This window comes from Eleginops maclovinus, chromosome 12 (assembly GCF_036324505.1).
Source record: "Eleginops maclovinus isolate JMC-PN-2008 ecotype Puerto Natales chromosome 12, JC_Emac_rtc_rv5, whole genome shotgun sequence".
NCBI classification, from domain to species: domain Eukaryota; kingdom Metazoa; phylum Chordata; class Actinopteri; order Perciformes; family Eleginopidae; genus Eleginops; species Eleginops maclovinus.
The window spans coordinates 23,901,259-23,929,135 of NC_086360.1; the positions used below are offsets into that span (position 1 = coordinate 23,901,259).

General features: G+C 38.9%; 3 protein-coding genes across 11 annotated transcripts; all 3 read left to right on the top strand.

Annotated features, from left to right (window-relative positions):
• The first annotated feature begins 791 nt into the window (after positions 1 to 791).
• ube2d4 (ubiquitin-conjugating enzyme E2D 4 (putative)) lies at positions 792 to 6,775 on the top strand. The gene is made up of 7 exons (XM_063897060.1): positions 792 to 1,088; positions 2,328 to 2,391; positions 2,525 to 2,556; positions 2,652 to 2,729; positions 2,840 to 2,945; positions 3,815 to 3,908; positions 4,047 to 6,775. Exons 1-7 carry the CDS (start codon positions 1,065 to 1,067, stop codon positions 4,090 to 4,092), a joined length of 444 nt encoding a protein of 147 aa, XP_063753130.1. The 5' UTR covers positions 792 to 1,064; the 3' UTR covers positions 4,093 to 6,775.
• Positions 6,776 to 7,466: 691 nt separating this feature from the next.
• dbnlb (drebrin-like b) lies at positions 7,467 to 15,660 on the top strand. 9 transcript variants are annotated; one of them, XM_063897608.1, is made up of 15 exons: positions 7,467 to 7,693; positions 9,502 to 9,557; positions 9,772 to 9,884; positions 9,973 to 10,047; positions 10,328 to 10,477; positions 10,807 to 10,884; positions 11,311 to 11,462; positions 11,794 to 11,848; positions 12,056 to 12,124; positions 12,386 to 12,509; positions 12,772 to 12,888; positions 13,238 to 13,315; positions 13,523 to 13,596; positions 13,678 to 13,783; positions 14,456 to 15,660. In XM_063897608.1, the coding sequence occupies exons 1-15, from the start codon at positions 7,611 to 7,613 to the stop codon at positions 14,590 to 14,592; spliced, it is 1,467 nt and encodes a 488-aa protein (XP_063753678.1). In that variant the 5' UTR covers positions 7,467 to 7,610; the 3' UTR covers positions 14,593 to 15,660. The 9 variants fall into 9 exon arrangements, with proteins under 9 accessions (XP_063753678.1, XP_063753679.1, XP_063753681.1 ...); XM_063897609.1 differs by having other exon boundaries at positions 13,684 to 13,783; XM_063897611.1 differs by lacking the exon at positions 13,238 to 13,315.
• A 3,610-nt stretch (positions 15,661 to 19,270) lies between these two features.
• On the top strand, positions 19,271 to 27,877 carry arid5a (AT-rich interactive domain 5A). Its single transcript, XM_063898044.1, has 7 exons — positions 19,271 to 19,332; positions 20,498 to 20,565; positions 23,436 to 23,604; positions 23,702 to 23,754; positions 25,593 to 25,690; positions 25,771 to 25,936; positions 26,034 to 27,877. Exons 1-7 carry the CDS (start codon positions 19,329 to 19,331, stop codon positions 27,195 to 27,197), a joined length of 1,722 nt encoding a protein of 573 aa, XP_063754114.1. The 5' UTR covers positions 19,271 to 19,328; the 3' UTR covers positions 27,198 to 27,877.

The window sequence follows — 27,877 nt, forward strand, 5'->3', positions numbered from 1 at the left end:
CCTATGTACTCGTAAATAATGCATGTGTTTGGTTGTATTGTACTTTGCAGCTCCATTGTCCTGCACTTTTGCACTTCAGCAAATGAATTTACAAACACACTTTTAAATGAATTAATTTATTCTGAGCATGCTGCATTTATTTTGATAAATGACACTGTGGATCTTGCTAAAACGTTTTCAGGTTAAAACTACATAATCCGTTTAACTCTGCCCATGTCTTTCTTGTGTGTTTTTGCTCTTTTCAAATAGTGACATCTTGTGGACACCTGGCCTCAGTTATTGTGTCATACACAAAGTCATACACTGTAGGCTGTTTGTTTGAGACCATATATAACCCTCTTGTTACAACAGTGAATTTATTCCTCTGGTATTAGTGCCGTGATCTTGATGATACAGGTGATTACATGAATGATTTTATTTTATGTATTTATAATAAATAACTTTTGATTTAAGAAAGCATGCTCAAAAGTGGCAAACAGAAAGCATGTAATTAGTTGACACAGCCGGAGAAATCTGAAAATGTAAGGAGAATTTTTGAGTTTTGGTTCATAGCATTAGTGATGCTTTAAATTAATTTAAATCCAAAAGTAGGGGGGCACACACGCATTTGTTTTGTAAAAATATGTATCAGTGTAATAAGCTGATTTAATCATTTAATGTTATATATCTTTGAAGTGTACCGTGTCAAACTGTCATGAATTAAAATTAAATTGCATTTTGAACAACAGCTGAACAGAAGTGTCAATTCAGGATTTGTACGACAAGTCTCGCGATATTACAAAAAACTGTTTGCCAAGCACCGAGAGGAGTAACGAGATCAGAGGAGAGACAGCAAAAATATCTCGGTTGCTCTGTGGCAAGCGAACGAAAGATCAATATTTAACCCACAATTTGTCGCTGTGATTGAACTGCAAACCACAAACTCAAAGCCTGCTTTAAATCAGACGTGATTTTCTGATAAAACATAAAGTGAGATTGGGAAGTACGCGGCCACAGAAGCCAAATTGTATGTGTGAAGTGCTAACTGTTAGCTGACAGGCTACATAGCTTTAGCCATTGATTCAATGGCGTTGAAACGAATTCAGAAGGTGAGTGTGTTTTTTTGAATATGCCAACAGTACTTAACACTATTTTCTGTTTTTGTGCCCTTGTTTTCTTATCATATCAGTGCGCAACATTATATTTAATATATCCTTGGCATGAATTGCTTGTTTTTGTGCTCCACGTTAAAATAATCTACAGACAAAGACTAACCACTGGTGGCCCTCTTGGTGCATTGCTACGATACCGTTAGCAATCGATTAGAACCCAAACAGCGCCATTATTTTGACAGCTACGTCGTGTTTGTACTTCAGTATATGTATTACACAGTCTAGGTCGTAAGCGTTATCTAATACGCCAAACAAGCTGTTTCGCAATGCAGCCTTTAGGCTAGCGGTAAGCTAACTGTTCTTAGGTTTGATTGATTGATTGATTTATTGAGGAGTAACATGACAGGGTTTGGTTTTTAAAATATTCACCTGACAGTGTCTTTATCCTTGTGGTTACTCACTAATGATAGGGCTGGTGGTGTGTTTAGTAGCTTAATGACAGACGCTTGCTTGGTGCCAAAATTGAACCCTAGTGTCACTGTTTCCATATATGGAGTGGCAAATGGGCCACTGGAGCAGGCCGCGGTGTGTATTTATATAACTGAATAGATAGGGTTCATTTTAAGAGATAAATAAAGCCCGTTAAATAACAGGCTTAATTTCTATTTAACCATCTGTTGTTTTTCTCCCCGTGCTGTCGTTTGGTGGATAGTATGAAGTGGCGTTTGGCAATAGAGTTCATTGTTGATATAATGAAATTAATTGAACACGTTTATGCCTTTTGCCTTGTTTTAATTATTAGGAACATTTTAGTATCTTTTCTAATGTTACTTTTGTATGCAACCTTCCTGGTGTAAATTTAACTGATGTTTATAATATATATATCATTTGTACTTAAACCACTATTTACATGTCAACAGCACAGAAGCAAACATGGCTGCCACTGAAAATACTAGTACTTCCAGTAATACAAATTGTCTAGAAATTGGGTTCGAACACCAACAAAGTTAAGTTAGCAGTCCCCAGGCATGAGTTCCCCATATGGATTAAGCCTCAAGCATTTGAATCGGCATATTTTTCTGTGTACCCACTAGAACGCAATATAAATACATTTAAAGGAACAACTCTTTCCAATATAATTTTAGGATGTGATTTCCATGCAAAAAAACATAGTTGTTACCAGACTGCAACTGAAAAGTAAATTCACAATTGTATTATGTGATTTTTTGCCTTTAGGAGCTGTCTGACCTGCAGAGGGACCCACCTGCTCAATGCTCCGCTGGACCAGTTGGAGAGGATTGTAAGTAGTTAGGAAATTGCTGGATCAGTAAATTCCTGAATATAATCATACCTTATTGCTAGAGAGAGGGAATGTGTGTCAGGGATTTGCTTACAAATGTATGTTCTAAGTGCTTTATATATCTTTTCTCCAGTGTTTCATTGGCAGGCAACCATCATGGGTCCGGTAAGTGAAACTGTTTATTAACCAAATTCTGATTTAATGGGAAAAAAAAGATTGTTGTACACTCACTTAACTTTCTTCTATTTGTACTTCTATAGAGTGACAGCCCTTATCAAAGCGGAGTCTTTTTCCTCACCATTCACTTCCCAACAGATTACCCCTTCAAACCACCCAAAGTGAGTAGAGGGCTATCCTACAAATATGAACTTACTTATTATTCATCAATATTATTGTGATGGTTATGGGCTTAACTAGAAACTAACATTATTCTTCCATTTTCTCCTAGGTTGCATTCACAACAAAAATTTACCATCCTAATATCAACAGCAATGGAAGTATTTGTCTGGATATACTGAGATCACAATGGTCACCTGCACTTACAGTTTCAAAAGGTATGTGAAGAGTATTAAAACATTGTTAAATGAAGCTTAATATGGTGTGAACTGTGTATGATATCAAGTCAAATGTCCATTCGAAGAAGGGTCATAAAGCCAAGAGGGAAAAACTGGTAAACATGCAGCCTTTTCATTTAAAACACATCCTCAACAAAACCAAAACACACATTTGAGTGCACACAGATTCTGAGAGAATAGCTGCAAATACCCCGCTGCAATTTCGAGAAGATGAAACTTCAAGAACAAGATGTCAATTTGTCAAAAGTATTTTTTATTTGTATGTACAATAATCCCTTGGATCCTCTTCTGGACTTCAAAGTGTCACACACTTTGATTCATTTTCTCTTATACTCTGACTGTTTTTCTCTGATTGGCCAATGTCAAAATTGTGTTAAAGTATATTTCCCAAAAAGCATTTTGTTGCAACATCCTAAGAGCACTGACTTTTAATTCCTTTGTACAACTCGTTCTTTATTCTGTTAGCTGCTTTTCCTATTCATAACAGGTTTGTATCATGTGAATTTGGGGATTTGGACAAGTTCCCTCATTTGAAAAATGTTCCAGGCCAATGTCAGTCTATAGTCGGGAAGCTCCCGTTTTAAATTGAGTTAAATAAGTCAAATCAGGTCAATGACTATAAGTGTCAATTTATAAATAAAACATGATGAGTCAGTCAGCAAATAAAACCATGTCTAAAATGAGGTTGGGCTATTTGGTCATGTATATATGACTGTGGGGATTATCTAAAGAAGTCAACACTGCTCAACTACTTAATGCCCTAGTCAATAAATCCCCTTTCAATTCCTCACTTGTTCCACAGTTGCTGCTAACGTAATCTAATTCCTCTCTGATCTATTCTTCCACAGTATTATTGTCTATCTGCTCTCTTCTTTGTGATCCAAACCCTGACGACCCACTGGTGCCAGAGATCGCCCATACATACAAGGCTGACAGGGAAAAGTGAGTGTAAAACATTCATGAGATTTACCACATCTCTCAGCTTCACTCGCTGTCATACCGACGTGTTATTGTTTTTTAAAATACTTCAGTTTCCACGTTAACCTGAAACCTCTTCCAAACTTTGCATTTGTCTTGCAGGTACAACAAATCAGCGAGAGAATGGACACATAAGTACGCAATGTGAGAATGCCAGGGAGATCAAAATACAAATGAGAACAAAAGAAAAACGTTTGATTTGTAACTTGAGGCAAATGAGCGACAGAGGGGGAAAAAAATAAAAAACTACACAACATCTTTTGGAGGAGGAAGCGATACAATGAGGTACAGTGCCACCTGGCTTTCCATGTGCTGAGCTGCTACCATGTGCTGTCCTTCATGACTTGTATGGATCTGCTGAGCAGGACCTGACAGGCTCCTTAAAGCACTCCCATATGGAATACCGGAAACTCTTCACAGTCCATAACCGCCACACTCAGACTTTAAACTGTTACTCCTGCTTTTGTTATTATCACCATCATCTTTGCTATTCATACGCATCATTTTCACCCTCAACGAGTCATATCATTGTGCTACTCGGAAAGCAAACTTTTATTTCGGAGATTGGCTCTCCCTTTATTTCAGAGGTACTTGTCTGTGTCCCACTGGATGTCTTGTTATTACTGTGTTTCCATGTATTTAGTGGCCTTTCTGTGTTTTTATTTTCGGTTTATGTGCAATTGAGGCAGAATGTTCCCTGTTCAACACGAAGTAGTGCAGTGCCATTACCAGCAGCCGATCTGTTGGCACATGCTGTCTCTACCCCGACACAATGTGAAAGATGTAAAGAAGGATCAGTCTCCTATCACTCAACGCATTTAAATAGCGACAGTACTTAAGTGCGTTTGAGGACATTGGAGAGCTGCCGTTAACAGCTAGCTGGCCCTTGCCTCACTTTTGTGGTGCTCTATATGGCAAATGTCACCCTCTATTTTTCTCACACATGCTGTCATTGCACTTATATCCTGTGTAAGTAAACACCCATGGCTGGTGTTCGTAGTGCACAAAATACTACTGTTTGACTTATTACTTGTTGTGTAGCTATGAACATGGCTACTCTTTGGCATATAGCTCAATGTGTGCCACCTCCTCAGTACAGTTACTCAGGTATCCAACCAAAACATCAGCCTTCACATGCAGTGACCCATGGTGAGAAAAATGAGCAGGCTTCTTCAAAATTGTACTGACATTAGTTAAATGTTTTGTTCACATAAAAAGAAAACATGCACGCTTCCTAAAGAGGCAACATGATCAAAGACAGATCAGCACTCCTGAAGTTCTTCACGCATATTCACCCTGTTGGTGTGTGCACAAACATAAGCTGTCCTAGAAGTACTGTCATTTTGTCACAGAGGGTTTTTGTTTTTTCGTTATCCCTCTCGAGGTCTTTTCGGTACCATCTCCATTTATTTTTGAATAACACTCGGGTGTGAACAGCTTCTAAACGATGCTGTTAAACATGTACATGCTACTGTTTTTCTAAAATGAAATGGCCTTTGGCTACAGCTGGTGTCACTCATTCGAAATGGGAACGTAAACAGTCTTGACATTTTCAGAAACATGGTAATATCAAGTCATGTGAATTGTGTGACTTGAGGTGAATTAATACAGTTGCCATGAGAATTTCATCTGCTTTAAATATCAAGTGATGTGAAGTTTGTCAGCATTTCTTTATGTTCATTATTCGGGTCTGCAAAGGTTTGTTTTGCGATTAATCATCCACACTGACAGTAAAACAGTTTGTCTCTGTGATACATTTGTGACCTCTTGTATTGTATTGAAAGCTTTAGTGATAGGCATTTTATTTTTCATTCATGTCACCAGAATTGAACAAGATTGTGATGTGTCATTATGTAATATTGGTTTTAATATAATCCATTGTGACTGTTGGATAAAGTAGTAAGGAAATGTACGATTTTTTTCTTTTCAACATGGCTCATAATGTGCTGATGCTGCCAATATAAAGGGAATTATTTGACATAACGGGGAATAAATTTAGATTTTGAGGCATTATCGAGAGGATTTATCCAGAAAGGGCCATACTAAAGCATGAACATTTAGAGGCTTTGATTGTAGAATTAACACCATGGTTTAGGCGCCAAATATAGATTTTCATGATTGTTTGCTGCAGTTGAGAAAATTGTCAAAACAAGTTGTCCTTAAATACGGTATACACTAATATGTTTTGAAAATCCTCTACTGCAGTGATAGTCTTTTACTGTCTGGCCACGATTGAAAACGACGTGTGTATTATAGTACTTCTTTGTGTGTGTTGTTTGTTCATTTGGCTATTTATTTATTTGAAAGCAGAGTATCTTCCAACTTTACAAGTGAATGCAGCTTCAATTCATCCTGTGAGTGGCGTGACATTAACTCCTTCTGTCCAGTGTGCTCGATAGAGTTTATATAGGCAGCTTGGCATGCTTTGCACTCTGGAGAACCTTCTCACAGCCATTTGCCAGATATCAGGGATTTCGTTACGATTCATCTGCCTAACACCTCTGACTAAAATTTTAGCCTTAACACTCATTTTGTAGATATATAGAGAGAACATTGTCATTATCTGTAAATTTGCTATCAGGGCTGTTTTCCCCCCAATGGGTGATTCATTTCATCAGTAGATATGGAAACCTGCTTGAACACTACCAATGTTTTTGTTTTTGAAATTTCAGCCTGGCTTTTTCTGAATGCAGGACCAGTCTTCATGCATCTTAAAATTTGGAATATGTGTGCTTGAAATGCCACCATGATTGTCCACTTGCCCTCACATAGCCTACACAAGATAACTATTGATCTTGTCATAACATATGAATAAAGCTCATCTTGGTTTACCATTGTCTGCAGTAATTTTTTGGTCTTCATGATGAATGAACAAAGAGGTATGCCATGAGCCAGAACCCTGTGTCCATTGACGGTATACAAAAAAGGAGCAATTGCTTCTTAATAACCCAAATTATTGTTCATTATAAGCAGAGAAGATTGTACATGTATGTTATTAGTTTATTGAACAGGGACAGTCCAAATTATTATACATTGCTATTTATGTGCCAGTCAGCCAAGGGTCTTTTTTCATCTGTAGTTTCTGTATAGATGTTGCAAATTCATACAAATGAATTATAATATTTGAAAAATAATAAAATAGTTTCAAACATGCAAACAAAAACAAAAAACTCAATATGGGACAGGCCAATGAAAAATCATGGAAAAAGTTGCGTGAATGATGTGTTTTATAATCATTGCCTTGAGTGGAATAACACTGAAATGAAAAATACGATATAAGACGAGCAACGCCGTTTAACTGTAAATCCAGGTATAAGGTGCGTTTGATTCATAAATACCTCATGCGAAGTTGGTGTGGTGCTTACGTCACAATCTCCTCGCAGGACTATTTTTCATTTGAGCACACATACTGAAATTGAATATTTAATAAGTATTGGACATTGGAATTGAATATATTCAAACCCAATATTAAAATAATAAAAAAACACAAACTACCTCCGCTTTTCCTGTGCGTCACGCTACTACAAATGCAGGACACCGTGGCTGCGGCGTAGCTGCTATCTAACCTAGCTTCCTGCACAGCTGAAAGGCAGCATCATCGCCGCTCCTCCCAATAGGAAGGGCGCATCCCGGATAGCTAGCTGGCTAGCTGTACTCAGCACAACGATGGCAGTTAACCTCAGCAAAAATGGCATTGCATTAACAGCTGCATTCAAGGAAGTGGTGGACGAAAAATCCAGTACCAACTGGTAAGTGGCAGCATTAAAACAACAACAAAATGATCCCATTGTAGGAGGGATTTGTTAGCATCAGTGTTGGCTAGCATTGTCGTCTAGTAAGTTAAGGTAACCTAACGTTGGATAAACTTAATATGGGACTAAATGTTAGTTTGATAACAGCAGGCTTCTACGTATTACATTTAGCAATAACGTATGATTTAGTCAGATTTTAATGTCTCACATTTGCCATTATGACGTGTGTTAACGTAGCTAACTGAATAGCTAGTAACATTGTTAATTAGCTTGGTACACTGACAACCATCAGGCTTAACACTTATGTAAATGCTTTGCATGAGTTTTGTTTACACACTTTGATGGAATTGGGTCGTACAATTAAACGCAAAGGTTGAAAGCCATCACACCCACTTCCTGGTAAGATATCAGAAGTTAAATATGGCCAGTATGTGAAAGTCAAATCCAGGAACTTCCTCTTTGTGTTACAATGAGTGTCATAGCCTTTAGGTTGAATTTAACCTGTTGATGACAGCTGCTGTGTTTAATGATGACCTGAATTAATTAAACTCGGGGAGAAATTGCCCAGGGAGTCCTGCAGGCTCCATATTTAGTCTTAAAAAAAGGTCTCTTGTAACTGTGTGTATCTTTTCACTCAGCCACCGCCTAACACCACATCTTGCTGTTACTGTGGTTTTTTCTGAAATGATGCTGACAGGAAAATATGCAGAATAAAGCAGCCGTCAATCAACGAGTACTTTCAATCTGACCCACTTCCACTTACCTAGCTCTTAAAGTATGTGTTACATATACTGTTCTGATCAAAACACTTTGCAAGGCCACTGGACATGAATACACATGCACTGGTTCTGCTTTGAATTTTTATTGCAGCTCAGGGGATTATCATGTTGATTACAATATAGCACATGGGTCATAAAAGCAAATATCATGAGTTGAGTTTGTGTATAAGAGCAAGCCAAATGATATCTCTGAGGGGAAATCACAAGAGCACTCATTGTTTCCTATAATATGACATTTATAGGGATAAGATCTTCATTGCCGTCATTACTCATTCACATCTGTGTGACCTAAATATGAGCAGTAACTAATGATAAAATGCATCATTGATATATCATAGTTTGAACTTCTGATAATAAAATGTCAGGAACCAATTTATCCCAAGGCCTGTCATTTAATATCTTGCTTTGTTCAACCAACAACCTACAACATATATTTAGTTTATTGCCATTTACAACACAGAAATGACACAAGTCACTCTGGTAAGTGTTTGTTTCCTTTTAATATGATTACGTAGCATTTCCCTAATATTAACACCAATACAAAATGGAAAAACCTCTTAGGCCCATATTTATTTAACCTGGACAAGCTTTTTGCCCTCCCGAGACTTAAAGGAGACAGGCTGTATGTCCAAGTGAAGACAATGCCAGATTCAAGATGGGAAATGTTCCTTCAACATAGAAAAAGGGTTCAGTTTAAACTAGGTTTACATTGTGTTGCGCTGCTGATCATCATTATCGAGGAAAAATCAGTGAAATCTTCTTTGGTGCAGGAGCACGTGGTCTGTCCGTATTACTGACATGGCTAATTTTAAATGGGATTAAAATAGCAGCTACATTGTATTTACACTAAAACCACCCTACTTCTGTAAAATGTATCCTGTTGGAACGGGACTTAAGAGTGGTAAAAACAATCCAGTGTTTTGAATGAAATGGTGCACATCAGCCTCTGGAACAAACTGTGTTTTGTCTGCCTGTGTGATCTGTTCATCTGGTATTTTAATATCCTTAATCTGGTGTTTTCCACAGGGCCTTGTTCACCTACGAGGGAAACAGTAATGATATCCGCCTGGCAGAAAAGGGAGGTGAGTGACCGAGCAGAAATAGTTATCACGTTTTTATTATCTCAACACGATAATATCAAATGTGTGCTGGAATTTCATTATCAGCATGCAGCTGGAATATCTGCACAAAAGGAGTGCTTGCCTCTGCGTTCTTACCCCGACATTTGTTAGAGGAAAAATGTGCACAGTTACAAAACCAACCACAGTAACCACTTCCACAATGTTTATGCTTCAGATGGAGGACTGGAGGAGTTGGTTGAGGAGCTGAACAGCGGAAAAATTATGTATGCTTTCTGCCGAGTCCAGGATCCAAATTCTGGCCTCCCTAAATATGTCCTCATCAACTGGGTTTGTGCAACACTTAACTATCGTGCATTTGTGTGTCCTCTTTGAAGTGGCCATCCCTTAACTTGTACGGTATTTCTTTACGTTTCAGACTGGAGAAGGAGTAAAGGACGCCCGGAAAGGGCTGTGTGCAAATCATGTCAGCTCCATGGCCAATTTTCTAAGGGTAAAACTCCATACATTTTACTCAAATCTAGTTCTAATATGCATTTGAATTTCTACTAGAGTCTGTGTATATTTGCAGAGGTTATCTTCTATTCTGAATGCTGTGTTGATTGGTTTTGAGCTGGACTTTTTTTTGTAGTGCAACAACTTTTCTGTCAGTTTGTCACATCATAGCAGCGAACGGTGCATGTAAACAAACTGTTGTGTGGTGCATGCATACACAAAGATAATAACTATAGGTGTTTCCCCGTGCATTAACCTTTTATTTGATGTTGCTTCAGGGGGCCCATGTAACAATAAACGCCAGGGCAGAGGAGGACGTGGAGCCTGAGGTGATCATGGAAAAGGTGGCCAAAGCTTCAGGAGCGAACTACAGCTTCCACAAAGAAGCTCCCAGCCGCTTCCAGGACAGCGGTCCTCAGGGTCCTGTGGTATGCAGCGCATGCCTTTCCTGCCTTGTGCCCTTCTGTTTGCGTATGTTTCATGCTAGAAAGATTAGCAGAGGGCTAGATCTTAACTAGGCTTTATAATCTCCAAAAAAAGGTTACTCTTTGTTTATACCTGACATTCAACCCAAGGTTTGGAAAAGACTGGCATATAAGAAAGAATGAATGTAGTCTGCCATGCTCTGGTTGAGAAAAAGCAACCGTTGGTTTATATCTGATACTCATTCAAATATCAAAACAGCTCTCTATTTCAATTATTCTTAAAATGTATGATGATTACAAAACTATATAACATTGTCTTTTCCTTCTTGTAGGGCTCCGTGTACCAGAAGACCAACGCCATGTCTGAAATTAAAAAGACCAACAAAGACAACTTCTGGGCTCAGGCAGAGGTAAGCTGTTGCTGCTGGCATCAACTTCACTTCAAGAGTTTCAAGATAAATGATCCTTTTAAAAATGAAATGGCATTTTGTTGTAAGATGTTTTTGAATCATTGACTCGTTAAAATTCTGCAAATAGCGCAGGGGTTCGCAGTTTTGAGACATGTGAAACATTTTCATTACTCTTAAAAGCTTATGAAAACATACAAGGCATGCAGTTTTTATCCATCGTAATCGTAGTCAGCAAAAGCATTGTTGTAACTTTTCCCTTTGTCTGCACTTTTGGCTCCTCACCTAACCTGTTGCAGATAGAAAGTGGTGCTCATTGCCTGGCACTTCTACTAAGACAAACTATTGTGCAATCAGGCTTTAAGGTGGCTGCAACAAAAGCAAAATACCAAATCCATCACTGACCTTGTTGGTCTCTTTGGCTTTTAGAAAGATGAGGAGAAACGGCGCAAGGAGGAGCGAACCAAAGTAGACGAGGAGCGCCAGCACCTGGAGAAAGAAAGGAAGGACCGGGAGGCCAAAGAGGCATCGCAGAGGGAGAAAAGGGACAAGGAGAGGGCGTCTCAAATCGACGAACAAAAGTAGGTAGAAGCCGATGGAAATACACAAGTCCAGTTTGAAATGGCACTTATTGAGGGACTGAAATTAAGAGTGGAGGACAAAGAAAAAGTATGAAGGCCACCATGTAGAAATCCTATTAGGAAAATGTTGCTTGCGTTAGAATGTATAAAATGTATAAAAATGTATAAAATATCCAAATGAATGAATTGTGAAGGATTAGAAGCATAAAGTTGCAGGAAATAGACATGCTCAAGTACTTCTAAATAGTACTCCAGTACTGCACTTATAACTCACCCCCAGTGCTAACTGCATCTATAGATACTGAATATTTGTTCTTATTATTTTGAACAGGAAGTACCAGCAGAAGCAGGATTCAACCAGTAAAGAGCAGGAGAAGCAACGCTGGGTGAGTGACGGACAACATTTCCCTCTGAGTTAATGTGTTTCATCTGTAAGGAAGTGTGAATGTGGACTGGTGCGCAGTTGACTCTCCTATAAAGCGGTTCTACGATAATGCATATAGTTGGAACAAAGTTTGGGTCGTACACACATGTTATTTAGTTAGAAAGGTAGATGACGTCAGCAGTGTGAACATTGGTATCGACATCATCAGGAGGAGCAGGAGAGCCAGGCAGCCCAGGCCAAAGCAATCAAGAGGGGTGACTCTGTGGAAAAGGCCAACGTGAGTTCCCCTTCCGGAAAGTGCTCTCTTCTGGCCATACTACTTCCTGTTTTCTCGCTGATCTCAAAACAAGTCTTTGAAGCTCAACATAACACACCTTCCATTTTCCAGCCTTTACTGCATGGTGTCTCCTTTCTCTTTGATCATTAACAGAAAAAGACATCTGTCTGTTGTGTAGTATTTCTGTCTTCCCACTGCATTATTAATAACCCGTGGCTCTCTAATGCTGATTGTTCCTATTGTGCGCTTTCTTTTTCCTAGGAGGCGGCTTCTCTCATCTCTCAGCGCGCTTCAAACCCAAGAGAGATGTTCAAGCAGAGAGAGAGAGGAATAACTCCCAGTGACTCTGACGTCCCCTCTGCTGCACCCGTCAGCCCCCAGCCAGGTATCAACCTCTCTATATACATCTGCTTGCTTTAAATGTCACAGCCTCTCCTCCAATCAACAGGGTTTCTGCTAGAGGAGATTTCCCCCCTATGCTGCCCTTTTCATCGCTCTAACTTTCCATCAGACTTTTTGTGTCATATTTAACGCTGTGGCTCCAACTTGTGGTGTCTTCTCTTCCTCTGCTCAACCCGTCTGCACTTTTTCCCTCTCGTCCATTTCTTTTTGGACGTTTTGCGGGTTCCATGTGTGTCTCTGCTCAGGGCGTCTGCAAAGCCCTTTTCTGGCTAAGCCTGGGTATGAAGCTGAGCGAGCCAACTCCCCTCAGCGCCAAGCTTCTCCTGTGCCAGCAGGCTCCGCATCTCCTGTCCGTGCCACAGGTGTGAGCTTACACACACACACCCACACACACCTACATGCAATTATACATGTGGAAATGCATACACATCATATTGGGTGGCAGTCTTATACTTCACTAAACGCCTCATTTCTCATTGTTTCTGTGTGTGATCATCTTCATAATCCTTATAATTACAAGCATCCTCATGAGTCACGCTTCCATTCAGTGCCCTGTGTGTTTCCTAAGAAATCAGATTATGTGTTGTTGCTCCTCAATTGCCAGCAGTCCCTCTCTGTCTGAGTTGGGCGGTGCTCTTCTGCCTGTGTGGACCTGTGAGTGTGTTCCCCCTGTGTACATTGCATGTCTGTACTTGTGTTTTCGGTGCTAAGAGCCTGATGTGGATGACCAGTCCAGGTGTGAGTATGAGGAGCAGGAGGAGGCCCCGCTGCCGCAAGAACAGTATGAAGGTGGGGGCCATTTCACACCACACCACTCTCACTGTTAAGCATGAGCATTGCCTCCCATCCGCATCATATAAAACCTTTTTGTATTTTGTTCTAAGCACATAATATTCCCTCCACTCTGAGCTGTCAGGACCATCTGCTGCTGCCCCCTGCTGGTGGGTAGACAGCCCGACTCAAACACATCATACTGACTGTAATCTCTCTTTTCAGAGGAGGCACCGCCGGCCCACGTCCAGGAGGCACCGCCTGCCCCTTTCGAAGAGGCTCATGAAGAACCTGCTCAGGTGATTGTTTACCCACTTTTTAACAGGAAATGCTTTTTTCTTCCTTCATATAAATAATTCTGAAATGCAACTTATTTCCAGCCCGAGGTGGAGGAGAACAACTCCTACGAGGTGACTCCTGAAAAGACGCCAGATGGGCCGCCAGAGAAAGGAACATGTGCCAGAGCCCTGTATGACTACCAGGCTGGTGAGGTTTTTTCTTTACGTCGTAGCCGTAATTGATCTACATATTTTGGCAGTTAGAAATAATTAACTTACTGTGGTCAAAAGACTCTCGCTTGCTGCCCACTATGGGAGGTTGGCACCTGAAGTAGCGCTGTGGTATAACCGTGCCTACATTTACATAACCACAGTAACACAAAATCAGTTTCAGCTTCCATCCTATTATTGTGAATGACCTGCAAACCTTTGAGTTTGCTAATGATGATTCAAAAGAAGATATGGAAGTTGTGCAATGATAACATATGAAATGCGAAGTTTCATTAGAAAACTTCCAAAACAGACCTTTGTGCAGAGCTGTAAATAAAAACTGGACTTAAGTCATATTGTATATTGTTTCCAAGGTTTTTTTTTTTGGAGGTCAAGAAGAGAGTATAGCTTTGACAACTGCTTTAAAACTATTGACAAGGACCAAAATTAAATGATGGTGTAACCCAGTGACTGCACCTGTATGATGCTAACTCAAAACATCATGGTGGCATTATGTTTCTATATATTAGTTACTTTGAAAAGTTAGCAGAGTAGGAAATATAATTTAATAAAGCTTTGATTAAAAACAGGCATTGGCTGTTGGAATTTCCTTAAAAAAAAAAACGATGTTTAAAAATGTCTCTAACGTGGCTCTGCTTTTCTCCTCCAGCTGACGACACAGAGATCTCTTTCGATCCCGACGATATCCTCACCGGCATCGAGATGATCGACGAGGGCTGGTGGCGGGGCTACAGCCCGAACGGCCATTTTGGAATGTTCCCAGCCAATTACGTGGAGCTTATCTAGCCCCACCCCCCACTCAATCCCTCCTCAGCATCATCACACTGGTATGCCCCGGAGGACCTCTGCAGGAAAACAACACACTGCCCAGTCTGTCCTCCTCCCAGTGAGCTGATCAGGCTGAACCGGAGCATCGTGGACCAATGAGACGTGCTCGTGGGCCAGAAGCTTTCCGAATCTCTCCTCTTTTCAAGAAAAGCAATTCCACTTAAATTGTTGATGTTGTGAGCAACTGATGGCATAGTTTAGGGATTTGTGAAGACCAATACTCCCTCCCTGCACCCCTCCCCTAAATTACATTTCCTTTCCTTTTAAATGTGATGCAGTACATTATCAACCTTTTGTTAAGTCTTAAATTAAGTCGTTCACATTCCTTACAAAGTGACTTTAGTTCCTTTTTCAGGTATAATTTTGTCTTGTAGCAAATGGTCCTGTACATTTCAGGACAAACAAAGATGGCGGTACCAGCTGCAGTGTAATCTTTTGCCTTGTTTTTGCCTTTCTTTACCAGCAGACTGAACTTTTCTTTTATGTGATTGATCCTGTGTGAATTTCAAACCATGTTTTAGTACTGGTCTCACTGTGGTTGAAGTGAATATTTAAAAATCGAACAAAAAAATACCGATGTTTGCTGTGCTCTGGATGGATTTAGTTGGGAATGCATTAAACGGTTCAGTTCCCTTTAACTGTGAGTGTATAACGGTTGTTCCCATTTCACATCCGTCTTCATCTGAACCAGAGTATTTCAACATATGTTTAACGTTTCAGGGACAAGCTAAGGAGAAGAAATCATGTGTCACCATTATTTTACTTTGTTTAGATCTCGCTGGTCTGAGGTTGAGTTAGAGTGCATAACAGATGATGTTATGGTGCCATAATGACGGGAAATTTTAATTGAAAATGTGCAAGTTCACTGTTTTTATCATGGAACAAACAAGTGGCTCTTTTAAGCGTCGAGGAAAAAACATGAATTGATAATGAACAGAAAAGGGCATCATGTATCCATTATTGTTTAATCCAGAGTATATTGTAATGCAAAGACATTCTTCATAATAAAATAAATAATTCAAACCACGCTGTTGTATGTTCTCAGATCATTGCTTACGACATCTTGACAGAACAGCAGGGATTTTCAGAGGGTTAACAGGAACTCGGATGTATACACAGGTTCAGTATGAGCCCTTCAATCAGTTTCCTGGAATTAGACAACAGCTGGGGAATTCACCGCTAATGCATAGGTTTCATTTTCACACCAACATCTGATTTAACCTCCCACATCCTTTACTTTAATCTGTGTTCGGTTGAATGACGAACTAATTTAACGTGATGAAAAACTTGCATAAAAACTGCATTTTCAATATATGTTTTTGCAATTGGCAGTTCTCATGCTTGCTTGCTTTGCACCATCAAACTTATTTATTTAATTGCTGGAGTTTATCTTTACTCCTGCAAATTATTTGACATATTTGATATCCATATATGTGTGGCAGGTATCGGAGACTTGTTAGTTTGATTAAGGTATTTTTAACACATTTTGAATTGTGCAAATCAATCATTCCAGCAGAATGAAGCTCCCTAAGAAACACAATTTGGCACTCAGTAAAGTTTCTGTGTAGCCTTGTATTACATTTTCATCTTCATAATGCACTTTCAATAATTCCAGAATATTAGTTTCAGCTTGTATCAAATTGTGTCTTTAAATGTAATTTAACATTAGCTTTTCACTAAATGAATCATCCTATTATCGGGATTTAGTTTCAGAACAATTTCCATTTACACCTACACTATCTAGAAACGGGTATCCAATAGCTTTCACTATTTAAGAGGTACGCTTTTAATGCTTACACGATTGCAGATGTACTTCTGTAAGTCATTTTTTATCCCAAAAACAAAAGTATTCTGAAAAAGTTCGTTCAGTGAATGACAGTTTCTCCAAGTGCCTTCAATCTAACTCCATGTTGTTCCCAGGAAAGCCACTCACTTCAGACAGCTAATATTTTCTCTTTTGGATTCACAATATTTGCTGTCCTCTCCATCGTGCTGCCCTCACCTCAACCTCGTGCTTATGGCAGTGAAAGTCTGAAATGAATAGCTGGGGATTTCTTGCTCTCACAACTGATGTTTTTGCTCAACGGCTCTCCACATTTGTTATCTGTTGCAGGGGATGGAAGAGATCAAAGCTCTGCAAAACATATTGTCACATTCAAGTGGAATCAAAAGGAATTTCCTAATCGGCTTATTGTACAACTATGGATGTGTAATTGTAGAAGTTCAAATCGAACAAACACATTATCTCTGCCAGGTATTTTTCACACATCTAAGAAGTGAATCAGAAGTGTAAACTAGATTAAATAACTGTATTCTATATTTCACATCTATAACTGTGTTTATATTCTGTGTGAACACATCAGTTCTTTATCACGTTTCTTCCAGTTTTGCAGAGAGCCATGATCATCTCAAAAAGGGAAATCAAAAACTTGTTTTGTATCAATTTAAAGAAAAAAAATCCCTCCTGAGATTTGAACATTTTGTAGATATTTGGTTATTTTGACATTTAAATGTTATACATTTTTGAAATGTCAGAGTCTATCCGCAACAGATGGGGGAATAGGGCATCCCCTTTTACATAGATCGAAAACAAGGGGAGGAAATGTGGATAGTGTTGAGAGCAGCCTTAACAACGGCTTGTGTTTTTATCAGCAGAGATCTGGGTCTTTTCACTGAGTGTGGGACTGTAAGAGGAAAATAAGTGGAAAATACAGATATTATATCAGTGTGAGAACATTACATAAAAGGGTATGAAATTATAGAGCGAGTATCTTTTGGATAACGTGAAATCTGTCGGAAAGTAATTTGATCTTTTCCATTTGAATGTAAGGAACATTAAGTGTTGAGACACCTCAGTGTGACTCAGAACTGTGTGAAGAGAAGTAGGTGGTGACTGTTTATTACAACTTCCACTCATTTTAGTAGCAAAAACTGCTTCTGCATTGTGCTGGCATTTTATTTTTAATCAATATGTTTCATGCAATGACCAGCAGGAAGCATTTTTAAAAAGTGGTGCTTCACCTCTTCCTTAAATGTAAGGTTTCAATCCTTGCAGCTACTATCTGCCCGCAGTGCCGGCGCTAAGGGGGGGCATTCGAGGGCCGTGCCCCCCCTAGCGGTCACTGATGCCCCTCCAATGTGCCCCTCCTACCAGCTGTGAAGCATATTCTCGATCTGTCACAATCGACTATAATTGACGCTGAGTTCGAAGTTGCCCCCCGCCAATTACCCAATGCCCCTCCAGTAGATCTGCTCTGGCGCCGACTCTGTCTGCCAGTCCCAACTTACTTGACTTGTTTACCTAGATTGTGTTTACTTTGGATATTATGAGTCAAACACCAGCCATTCAAGCATGGAAATATGTCACAGTAGAGACAGGAAATACAAATGAAACCTGGAAATTAGCATTATAGGGTCCCTTTAAAACTCGTGCCATTACAACAGCAGATTTTTTCTGTTTTACTTACTTACTAGCATTAGGGTTAGGGTTTGAAGTTTTCATTTCATTTTGTATTTGAGCGTTATGATAGTAGCAAAAAGCAATATACACTTTATTGAAATTTAGAGAGCAAGAGCAGTTTACTAATTTTAAACCAGTAAAAAAGTGGAACTGAAACCTGAACAAACACTCATTTTTTTTAAATGTCAAACTAAATTCAAATTATCAAACAGGTTCCTTTTAATAGGCTTACTCATTGTGGCACGCCATACTTAATGTTAAACTTCTTAGAAATATTTCGAAGCACCAGGAAATGTCTCTTCCTTTAAACACGTTATCAAGCAGAACATTATTATTAATTAACCAGCTCCAAGAAAAATATGTGATGCTTAATCAGAGATGATATGCAGGTCATTCCAGAATTGGAGGACATTTAGACATCAAAACCTTTCATTAATTTAATCCCTTATTTTCTATTTTTCTGTTATGTATTTGAGAAAAACAGGTAGTAAAGCTTCACAGAAAAACGATTTAGCCTGCTCAGGCATCAATGGTACACTTTTTATTAGATGGTTTATTTGTTGCTTTTCAACAGCACTTGAAAGGAATTCATAATCTGGAAATATTTTAAAACATGTGGATTATGCTAAATTATATGTAATTTGAATAAAGATAATAAATTGGACGACAGGCACTGCCGGGCTTCCTTTATTTGACATTACATTCCTAAAATACATTGCTCGGGGACAGTGGGGAAATGTTATGTACACTTTTAAACCTTAATGAGGGAAACAGTTAGATGCTGGTTTCACTTCCCTCCAGTGAGCTATTTTGGTGAATTTGAGCCGCACGCTGAAGGACTAAAATCATTGTATTATAAATTACACTTAATATAACATGAAAGCTGTGTGGAAGAAATGAGGGGGTATCAATCGTCTTTTCTAAAAAATACACAGTAAAAGTGTAAACATAAGGCACTACTTCATTATCTTGGTGTTTATTTGACCAGGAACTGAACGATTACCTACAAAGTTAAATTGCATCAGACACAATTCCAGCCTATGATATCAGACAATGTGAGATTTGAATAACACAATCAAGAACTCAGTTTCCCAGACTTGCTGCCAACAGATCAACCAATGAAACTGTTGTGTGGAGACAGCTTCCTGTTTGGTGGCGTGAAGCTGAAGAGAGCCCTGCCTGAATTACTGCTACCAAACACTGTCAGACAGAGAGCAGCACACCACTTCTGGAGATGGGTAAGAAGAACTTTAAAATGTGTTCAAGAAAAAATAGTAATCATATTTATTGTTTTATGTAATTGTATGTATTGAATCATGTACAGACATTAGAAATGTTATTCATGTTGTTTATTCAAAATTCAGAAACTGTCTGTTTTTGCAAAATGAAGACAAAATATGAATAATTAAAAGGAACAAACTAAATTGTTTTACACAACCATAATGTTTTAGGAATTCATGCTAAAATGATTTTATCGCAATATTCTGCTTGAAATCAATACCTGATAAATAGCGGATGGAGTTGTTAATACACAAACAAACTTCTAAAAAGTAACATCACTTCTTTGAATGGCTTCGGGTATATAACACAGTTTGGCAAATATATTCCATCAACACACGTGAAATGGAGAAGTTAGAGGCGACTGAAAGCAGAAATAAAGGTTCAAGCCACTGCACAGGAAACAAGTGATCTCAAAAGAGAAGCATATTGGTCTTGCACACCAGTGATATCAGTGTGGGTGGAGGCCGACGAGGTTTGGAGTTCACAGTTTCTGAAGAAATAAAAAAACGTCATTCTCAGAATCACATTGTGTTCCCAGGGGCTTGTAATTTGAATATGTATGTGGTCCTCAATATTGACCAAAGCATCAGACATGAGATTGAGTATTACAGTATTTCTCAATATCTCATATTCTAATACTATGGTAACAATAAGTGCTGTGTTATTGTTAAAGAAAAAGCCCATCTGTCCACATGCTTTCCTAAAAACAGGGGATAATAAGCAGTACATTGCAGTTTATGTCTTAGATCACCTGTCAAATATCATAGTTTATGTGTTGCGATATCATACAAGTGGTTATGTTCATGAGCAGGAAGTGGTTTTGTAACCTGTGGTTTTTTCAGTCAGACTCATTTGACAATATGTTTATCAGATTTACATTTTCTGAGCTTATCTGTCATCCCACAATTACGCAAATTACGCACAAAAACAACTTCATTCCCAGCATTGATGATGGTCTGCGTTAATGCATTCCTCTGAAAGATATCCTTAAACCTGTTTTGCATCCTTGCATAAATGTATTTCTGGTAATGAAGAAGTGTTGCTTCGACTACTGAGGTTCTTTGAATTCAGATTCACACTTCTCTCTGCTAATGTCTTGTTTTTGCTGTGTTTCTCGTGAAGATCAAGGGGATCAGAGTGAGACGTCACAACAAACATCCAGTGACGAAGACAAAGGGACAGAAACACAGGTGATAACCTCAAAAGTCAGTTGGCCGCCCAGCAACAGTTTGGGCAATTTCCCTCAGTTACAGTTAATCAGTGACTACAGACATGAGTCCTCTCAGAGAGCTATGCATTATGCTTTCATTTCCCGTTTTTTGGGTGAATTTGACATGTTTGCTCATTTTTAAAGTGCTGATTGTGTGTGTACAGTCGTTTCATCTCGGTGGCTGATTGTGAAATGACTAACAAGGAATGAGTGATTCTTCTCTGTATCTTGAGAGGGTCACACGTACATCTCACCCCATTAGACACACCACAGTAATTTCATTTCACATACAGAAACTCTAAGGAGCTCCTCGCAAGATGCTGTTCTGGTAACTGCAATGACAGCTTACAATATTAGAAGCACAAATTCGCTCACGAAATTTCCAGAGCTGATGCTAGTTGAAAGCGCGTGGTTTCTGTGGTGACCTCTGGCCCGCAGATAGCACCAATCCAGCACGCCACCTACAATCATTGTGAGAATCACATATCAACACACATACCCACACAGCTTTCCAAAAAATGAAACTAAAGGAAATCAAGAGAATGTTTCACAATGATATTCAGTACAGAGCAGTGCTGGAATGTAATGAAGTACATTCATTTATATCAAGTACTTTTACTGGAGTATTACTTGAGTATTTCCATGTTATGCTACTATGCTATTCTACTCCATTACATTTTACAAACCAATATTGTAATTTTCCATCCTCTACATTTACCTAATGCTAATACGGATTCAGATTATTAGATTATACAAAATCAAAACCCAGTAATTTAATCAGTGGTAATTAAGTACATTGTTTACTGTATTTAAGCAACACATTCAGCTAATAGTACTTTACTCAAGTATTTCCACATGATGCTACTTGTACTCCTTACACCGTGTAGGCAAATGTTGTACTTTGTACTTCACTAAATATATTTTACATATTGAGTTACTATTACTTTGCAGATTTAAATCAATCATACAAAATATAAATTCAATTCAAATCGACTCCACCTTTACCAAGTGCACCACTGCAGTGATGGTTAATGCATCAGTCATTGTAATGAAATAATACAAAGAATGCATGGTGCTTAAATTGGCTATTTTGCATAATGTGTACTTTTACTCTTGGAACTTAAAGTACTTTTAAATGCTGAAACTTTTTTCTTTCTTTGAGAGCAATTCTGAATGCTGGACCTTCACTTGTATCTGAGCATTTTTACTTTACTGTTTATTTTCTGCTTTTACTTAAGCAAATTATCTTCTTCAACCTCTGATTTAATTTTAATATTTAATATTATTCTGAAATGTGCCTTAACACAAATATTTGTACTTTTGGGAATTGTTGTATATTTTGATGCTGAAACTTTGTTTACTTTTACGATAGTAAGATGTTGAATGCAAGGCTTTTATTTGTAATTTTACAAGTTAGTATTGCTGCTTTTGAGTACTTCTTCCACCACATAGAGTGAAATGTGCGAAGGGGCTCAGTGTATTGCTTGAGTGCACACGCTTCCTGTTGGCAATCATTGACGCACGAACCTGAAAGTTTTGTGAATCAGATCTAAGAACAGTGAGTGAAAATCCCCTGTGAACTTAATGCAACATCCCAAGCAGCATTTAGAATTTAGAATTGATAAATGCATCCCATTCTTTTGATTTTGGATGCAGCTGCAAACTGAATTGTGTGCCATGTGTATCAGCCTTATAGTTCTGAAAATGAAGAAAATTTAAAGTGGTGTGAAATTTAAACGTCCCCTTTCAGATGACTCAGAATAGCTTCAGAATTGCTGTAAGCTGGGAAGAGCGGTGAGGATCTGCTGAACTGTGACTCAGTCTGGTCTTGCTTGGTTAGAGGCCTGCACCTTCACTATTACTCACTGTAGAGGCCTACTTCTCGGAACCAGGAACCACATAGAGGAACTTTATTCAGTATGAAACCACGTCGAGCTGTTTTGTTGTACAATGACTGCAACTGAAGCAAAGCACCCCCTGCGTGTGCTAATTCAAAGTAAAAATATTGGCACTGCCCATTGCGGTCTGTAAAGACAATCCATCAAAACAATATGTTGAAATTACAGAGGTGGGTATTTTAGCAGTTGTGCTCCCAAAGCCACAGATAGTTGCACTTTAAATAGCTAATGATTTCTAGGACTACTGTACGTTGCCCATATCAAAAATACTTAAATTAAGAGATAACTTAAAAGAGCAATCCCAAAATCTAACGTTCAAAGTCACACAACAGGTTTTCCTTGATTTGTACTTGAAACCTTTCTTACTGATGATTTTGTTTCTGCATGTCTTCACTGTTTCATTTCTCCTTTCTTGAAAACCACAAATAGTGACATTGTCAATTTCTTGTACTGCAGTTCTGAGTAGTCTGGGTTATAACACTTAAAACATTTACAGTTCCTCAGTATATTTAAATTATTTCGAAGTAGCTGACCCGTTTTCTGCGGAAATACAGCAAACGAGCAAGTTGTTATTTCAAAGCAGCATCTTTATTCAAAGTCTGGCGTTTCACAAGTCACTTCTGTCTTTAAAACCGTTCTTTTGGTTTACGTTTGTTTTTCAATGTGACATTTGTGATACCAGCGACTGACAACTCTAGACCAAAAACCCCAAGTCTGCTGCTTTCTCTCCAGACAGGATGTTTAGTGGTTATCTATTGAAAGCGGCGGTAAAACCCTTCTCTCTGATTTAGATGTTTCCTATAAGACATTTGCATCCCATGCGATCACTCTGTGTGTCTTATTTCCCATCCATGACAATACCTTCAACTGTAAAACTGGTTTCTATTTCGGTGCAGTGGACTGTGTTACCACTTGACATTCATGCACACTGCATCTGTTTTCTCCACGCAAGGCTTCACCCCCAGTCATCGAGATTCACGACTCTATGACTGAATGTGAGGAAGAAGGGAGGCCTGTTAAAGTGCCAATGGAGGAGAAGGCATTTGTATCCAGTCTGCACTCCTTTATGAAGGACAGAGGGACACCCATAGAAAGGATCCCACATCTGGGCTTCAAACAGAGTGAGTTCCTTTGCACTGCTCCTGCTGTTGAATGAAGACAATATTCACATTGTTTTTGAATAAAAATATTTAAGGTTTCCATGTTTGTTTGCCCCAGTTAATCTGTGCCGGATCCACAAAGCTGTGGAGAAACTTGGGGGCTATGATTCAGTAAGTATTAGTACTTTTAAAGACTTTGGTTCTGTTCTGTGCAATATTACTGCGATAACTACTACTGACTGTTACACCACTGCAGGGGGGATGTAACAGTACATTTACATTAAGTACAAATTTGAGGTACTTGAACTTCACTTGAGTATATACTTTTACTCCACTACAACTCAGAGAGAGTACTTTTTACTACACTAAATCTATTCTATGGCTATAGTTACTACTGATTTATAAATTGAGATGATTTAACACGCAAAACTTATTTTAAAATAAGATGTTTTGATGTAGATTAAACCATCCAAAATCATATTTATATACACTGCAGAAAAACGAGATGAATGTGCAGAAATGTTATTCGTTTTTAGTTCATGTATAAAGATATTTCACAGTTCCTGCTTTTCAACTGGGAATATGTTCTGCTTTTCATTTGAAAAATCTATAGGTTTTTTTCTGCAACTCTTTATAATTAAAGTACAATTTCCTGGTCTTACTTAAATACCTTGTAATGGATTATTTTTACATTGATGTATTTGTGCTTTTACATAGGAGAAGGAGCTTTTTCCATCTCTGCACCACTGTGCAAAATACACTTCTTTTTTTTAAACAATGTATTGATGTTATTTCTGGCAGCTACTATCCTTCACTTATGTTCACTTTCATCATGCTACCATGGAAGTGCACTTAATTGATTCATCTTATTAATGTGCGCTGGCCTTTATTACTTTTATTGGTATTATACTCATTTTATTTTTGCCTTTGCTGTAATGCAGTAAATGTCCCTGCTGTGGGACCCATGTCCACAGCATTTCAGATTCTGATTATTGTTCATAGTCCTTTGACTGCTGTGTTTACACGTAAGTGGAAAACTAGCTGTAGGTCAGGTACTGTAACATGGTTTCAACCACAGGTGAGGACATTTAGCACTCGCTGTTCTGCTGCCTTTGATGTTGAATGAGTGGGACCGTATGCACTTTATGTGTCAGAGGATGTGTTTAAATAAATTAAGCGTGGGACTGAGGCTCTATACAGAATTGACCCCTCACCCCCAAACCACCACTGCCACTGCTACACAGAACATAAGCTGCCAACACATTGTGTACACCCTAAAAATGAAAGTGTTTTTGAAAAAACAGCAGACATGGCATTTAAAATGTTAACCACCCTTCCTCAAAAATGGTTTGAAAACTAAAATTGAAAACAGGTTGTAGTCAAAGCCCATGATACGTCTGGGAATGGAAGACACATTATCATGGGGAGAACTACCTTACATTTAATTTAAATGATTCATTTACATATTTTATACAATATTGCGTTAAAAAGCCAGCCACAACAAAGGAGGCATTGAGCTTCAAAGTCCCCTGTGCAGACAACACATTAAACACATTTAAATGTAACAAATTAAGATGAATAAATAGCATTACTTTATCTGTTGAAGCTTCAAACTATATCTGACCACTACAGTTTCCTCCACATATACCTCCCTATTTATTATTTATCAAAATCACAAATCAAGACAACATTTTAATGTGTGTTTTATATTTTAAATGTATTGTTTTATGATTTTCTAAAATAATTTGAACCTATTAAGTGTTTTTGAGTATTAAAGCACTGTAAACATAAAATGTATTACTAATATCATTACAAAACATGCTAACATTTACACCTTCTGCAAAAAATACAAATAAATATCATAGGTGATCTTGTGCGCTCCCTTGTGGCCATAGACAACTAAGCAGTCCTCTAGTTCAAACATGAGAAGCAGCTGGGAATATAAACCATTAATTCTCCTAAAAATAATATTCAAACTGACATTTTTTCCACACTGTGTTTTCCAACAGGTGACAGCTCGACGTCTTTGGAAGAAAGTGTATGATGAGCTGGGAGGAAGTCCAGGAAGCACCAGCGCTGCTACCTGCACTCGCAGACATTACGAGAAGTGAGGATGATGCTGTTTCTAACTTTCCTGTTGATCATCACAACCAACTGTGAATCCTAATCAAAGAAACGTCTCTTTAGGTTGGTGCTACCTTTTGAAAGACACTTGAAAGGAGAGGAGGACAAACCTCTGCCTCCAAGCAAACCTCGGAAGCCATATAAGAGAAATTCAGATGGCAAGGTCACGAAGGCTGAGAAGAAGAGGAAACGGACTCAGTCGGAAAGAGAGATGGATTCAGAGCTGGAGGTAACATGTTTTACCTTGTTAAAATGCCTCAAGAAGAGAGAGATATACCCTATTTGCATTTACAGTGTCCTAAAACCCCATCTTTATCACTTTGTAGATTCTCCCCCAGAGAAGTCCAGATGCCTCGAGCCAAAGGGAAGCAGGGATGCCTCCTCTCTGGAACTCCACCTCTGATAGACACCACCCAGACTGCTCTCCACCAAACAGAGCCACCACCGGCCTTTGCTCTCCTATCTATGCCCACCTTGTCCAGGTCCCTCCATCCGTCCCCTGGACCTCTCACATCCCCCAAGGTGCCGGAGAGGGGATCTCACCCCTGGAGAAAAAGAAACGTATGGCTCAGGCAAGTCTTAACCTGCCCCTGAGTCCTCAGAGTGAGGATAAAGAAAGACCCTCTGTCATCCACTGCTCCCAGTCTCCAGCCAGGGCTTCCTCTTCAGGCCGTAACTGCAACTCCTCTGACAGCTCCCCGCTTCCGTTATCTCCTTCATCTTCCCGCAGCACTTCCCCTCTCTCTGTTTCCTCAGAGGACGGTCCTGAAGGGATTAAAGAAAAACCTGCATCAAGCGCTGAACTACCCAAAAAAAGTGTAAAAAACACCCCCTGCAGTGAGGAAGCCAAGGCTGCGAGTTGTATTCTCATATCAAAAGATCCTGCAGGACAGAATAAAGACATCACCCTCCCTTCTGCAGACTCTATCACAGTCCAGTTGAAAGACTGGCTGCCAATCCACAAAGGGAGTGTCAAATACTCGCATCCTTTGCACTCATCCTCCTCTTTCATGGTGAGATCTGACTGGGCTCCCACGTCTACCTCTAGTTTTACTAAAGTTGTTCCAAAATCTTTGCAGCTTCTGCGGCCTGCTCCTATTCGGCCGCAGAACAGCTCTGTGACCTTTGTGAAGAAGACCAACAATGCACCGTGGCTCTATCAGACAGAGAAGAGGGAGAGATCCAGGACAATGCTGCAAAAAGTTCCCTCCACTCAGCAGAGTCCGGCACAGTCCTCCTCCAGCCTGCCTGTGTCGTACGTCCTGTCCAGAGACTCTCGGCACCAGCCTGTGTTACACCCTGCATATTTCCCCAACAGAATGAGACTACCTCAATCTCAGATAATGTACCGACACGTCCCGATGAGTGCTGCTCATTCTGCTCTTATTGGGCCTGCTGTTTACCCATATCCCTACTCCATCCCTCTGTTAAATCCCCAAACTGGATATCCCTTTCCTGCCATGCATCCAATTTACTCTCACAAGCTGTGATTCTTTGTATTTTAACACCAAACTTTCCTCTTTACATAGAAGAAAGCAGCCATTGAGTTTGCTAGTCCACTTTTTATTACTCAGTGTAAATTGGTAATGTCTACTTTTGTTTTAAACATAGCTGAAGTTTAAAACACATACACACATCTAAGTTACGTGGCTTTACTAGTTACTATTATTAACCGTGTGACTGTGATGACCTTCTGTGGCCTAAACGAAACCACACTGAAGGGAAATTAAAATATAGCGGTAAAGTAATTATAGGATCACAGGTTGAATCGCACAAATGCATCACACGGGTGCATCATTTATAAACTCAAAGCAGAACTGTGCTGAATGTATTGTTGTTCTTTTAGCAGTAATTACATTACATTTTGACAATAAAATGTATTCCAATTTATAACCTGTAACGTGTCCATCTGATAAGTTAAAAATGCTTTGTTTATTTTACTCAGTAAAACAAGTACATAAGGACACGTTTTTTTTACGGCTTGCACATTTTCAATACTTTGTGTTGAATGACCTTCTTACTGTACTGTGAAGAAAGTTAACATAATGACACTGTGTAAATACTGTATGTACCATGGATCAACAATATTATATGAAGATCTCGTTTTCGTTCATATGTTGATGTTTTTTTAAGTAAATTATTGTAAATAAATGTCAAAAACCATCTTAAA

Excerpts from the sequence above, each read along its gene's own strand:
- ube2d4 (XM_063897060.1), top strand. The coding sequence starts at position 1,065 with ATGGCGTTGAAACGAATTCAGAAG. Across the intron at positions 2,557-2,651 it reads AGGCAACCATCATGGGTCCG|AGTGACAGCCCTTATCAAAG; the intron begins GTAAGTGAAACT and ends GTACTTCTATAG. Across the intron at positions 2,730-2,839 it reads ACCCCTTCAAACCACCCAAA|GTTGCATTCACAACAAAAAT; the intron begins GTGAGTAGAGGG and ends ATTTTCTCCTAG.
- dbnlb (XM_063897608.1), top strand. The coding sequence starts at position 7,611 with ATGGCAGTTAACCTCAGCAAAAATGGCATTGCATTAACAGCTGCATTC. Across the intron at positions 9,885-9,972 it reads AATATGTCCTCATCAACTGG|ACTGGAGAAGGAGTAAAGGA; the intron begins GTTTGTGCAACA and ends TTTACGTTTCAG. Across the intron at positions 13,784-14,455 it reads CCTGTATGACTACCAGGCTG|CTGACGACACAGAGATCTCT; the intron begins GTGAGGTTTTTT and ends TTTCTCCTCCAG.
- arid5a (XM_063898044.1), top strand. Across the intron at positions 20,566-23,435 it reads ACAAAGGGACAGAAACACAG|GCTTCACCCCCAGTCATCGA; the intron begins GTGATAACCTCA and ends TCTCCACGCAAG. Across the intron at positions 23,755-25,592 it reads AACTTGGGGGCTATGATTCA|GTGACAGCTCGACGTCTTTG; the intron begins GTAAGTATTAGT and ends GTTTTCCAACAG.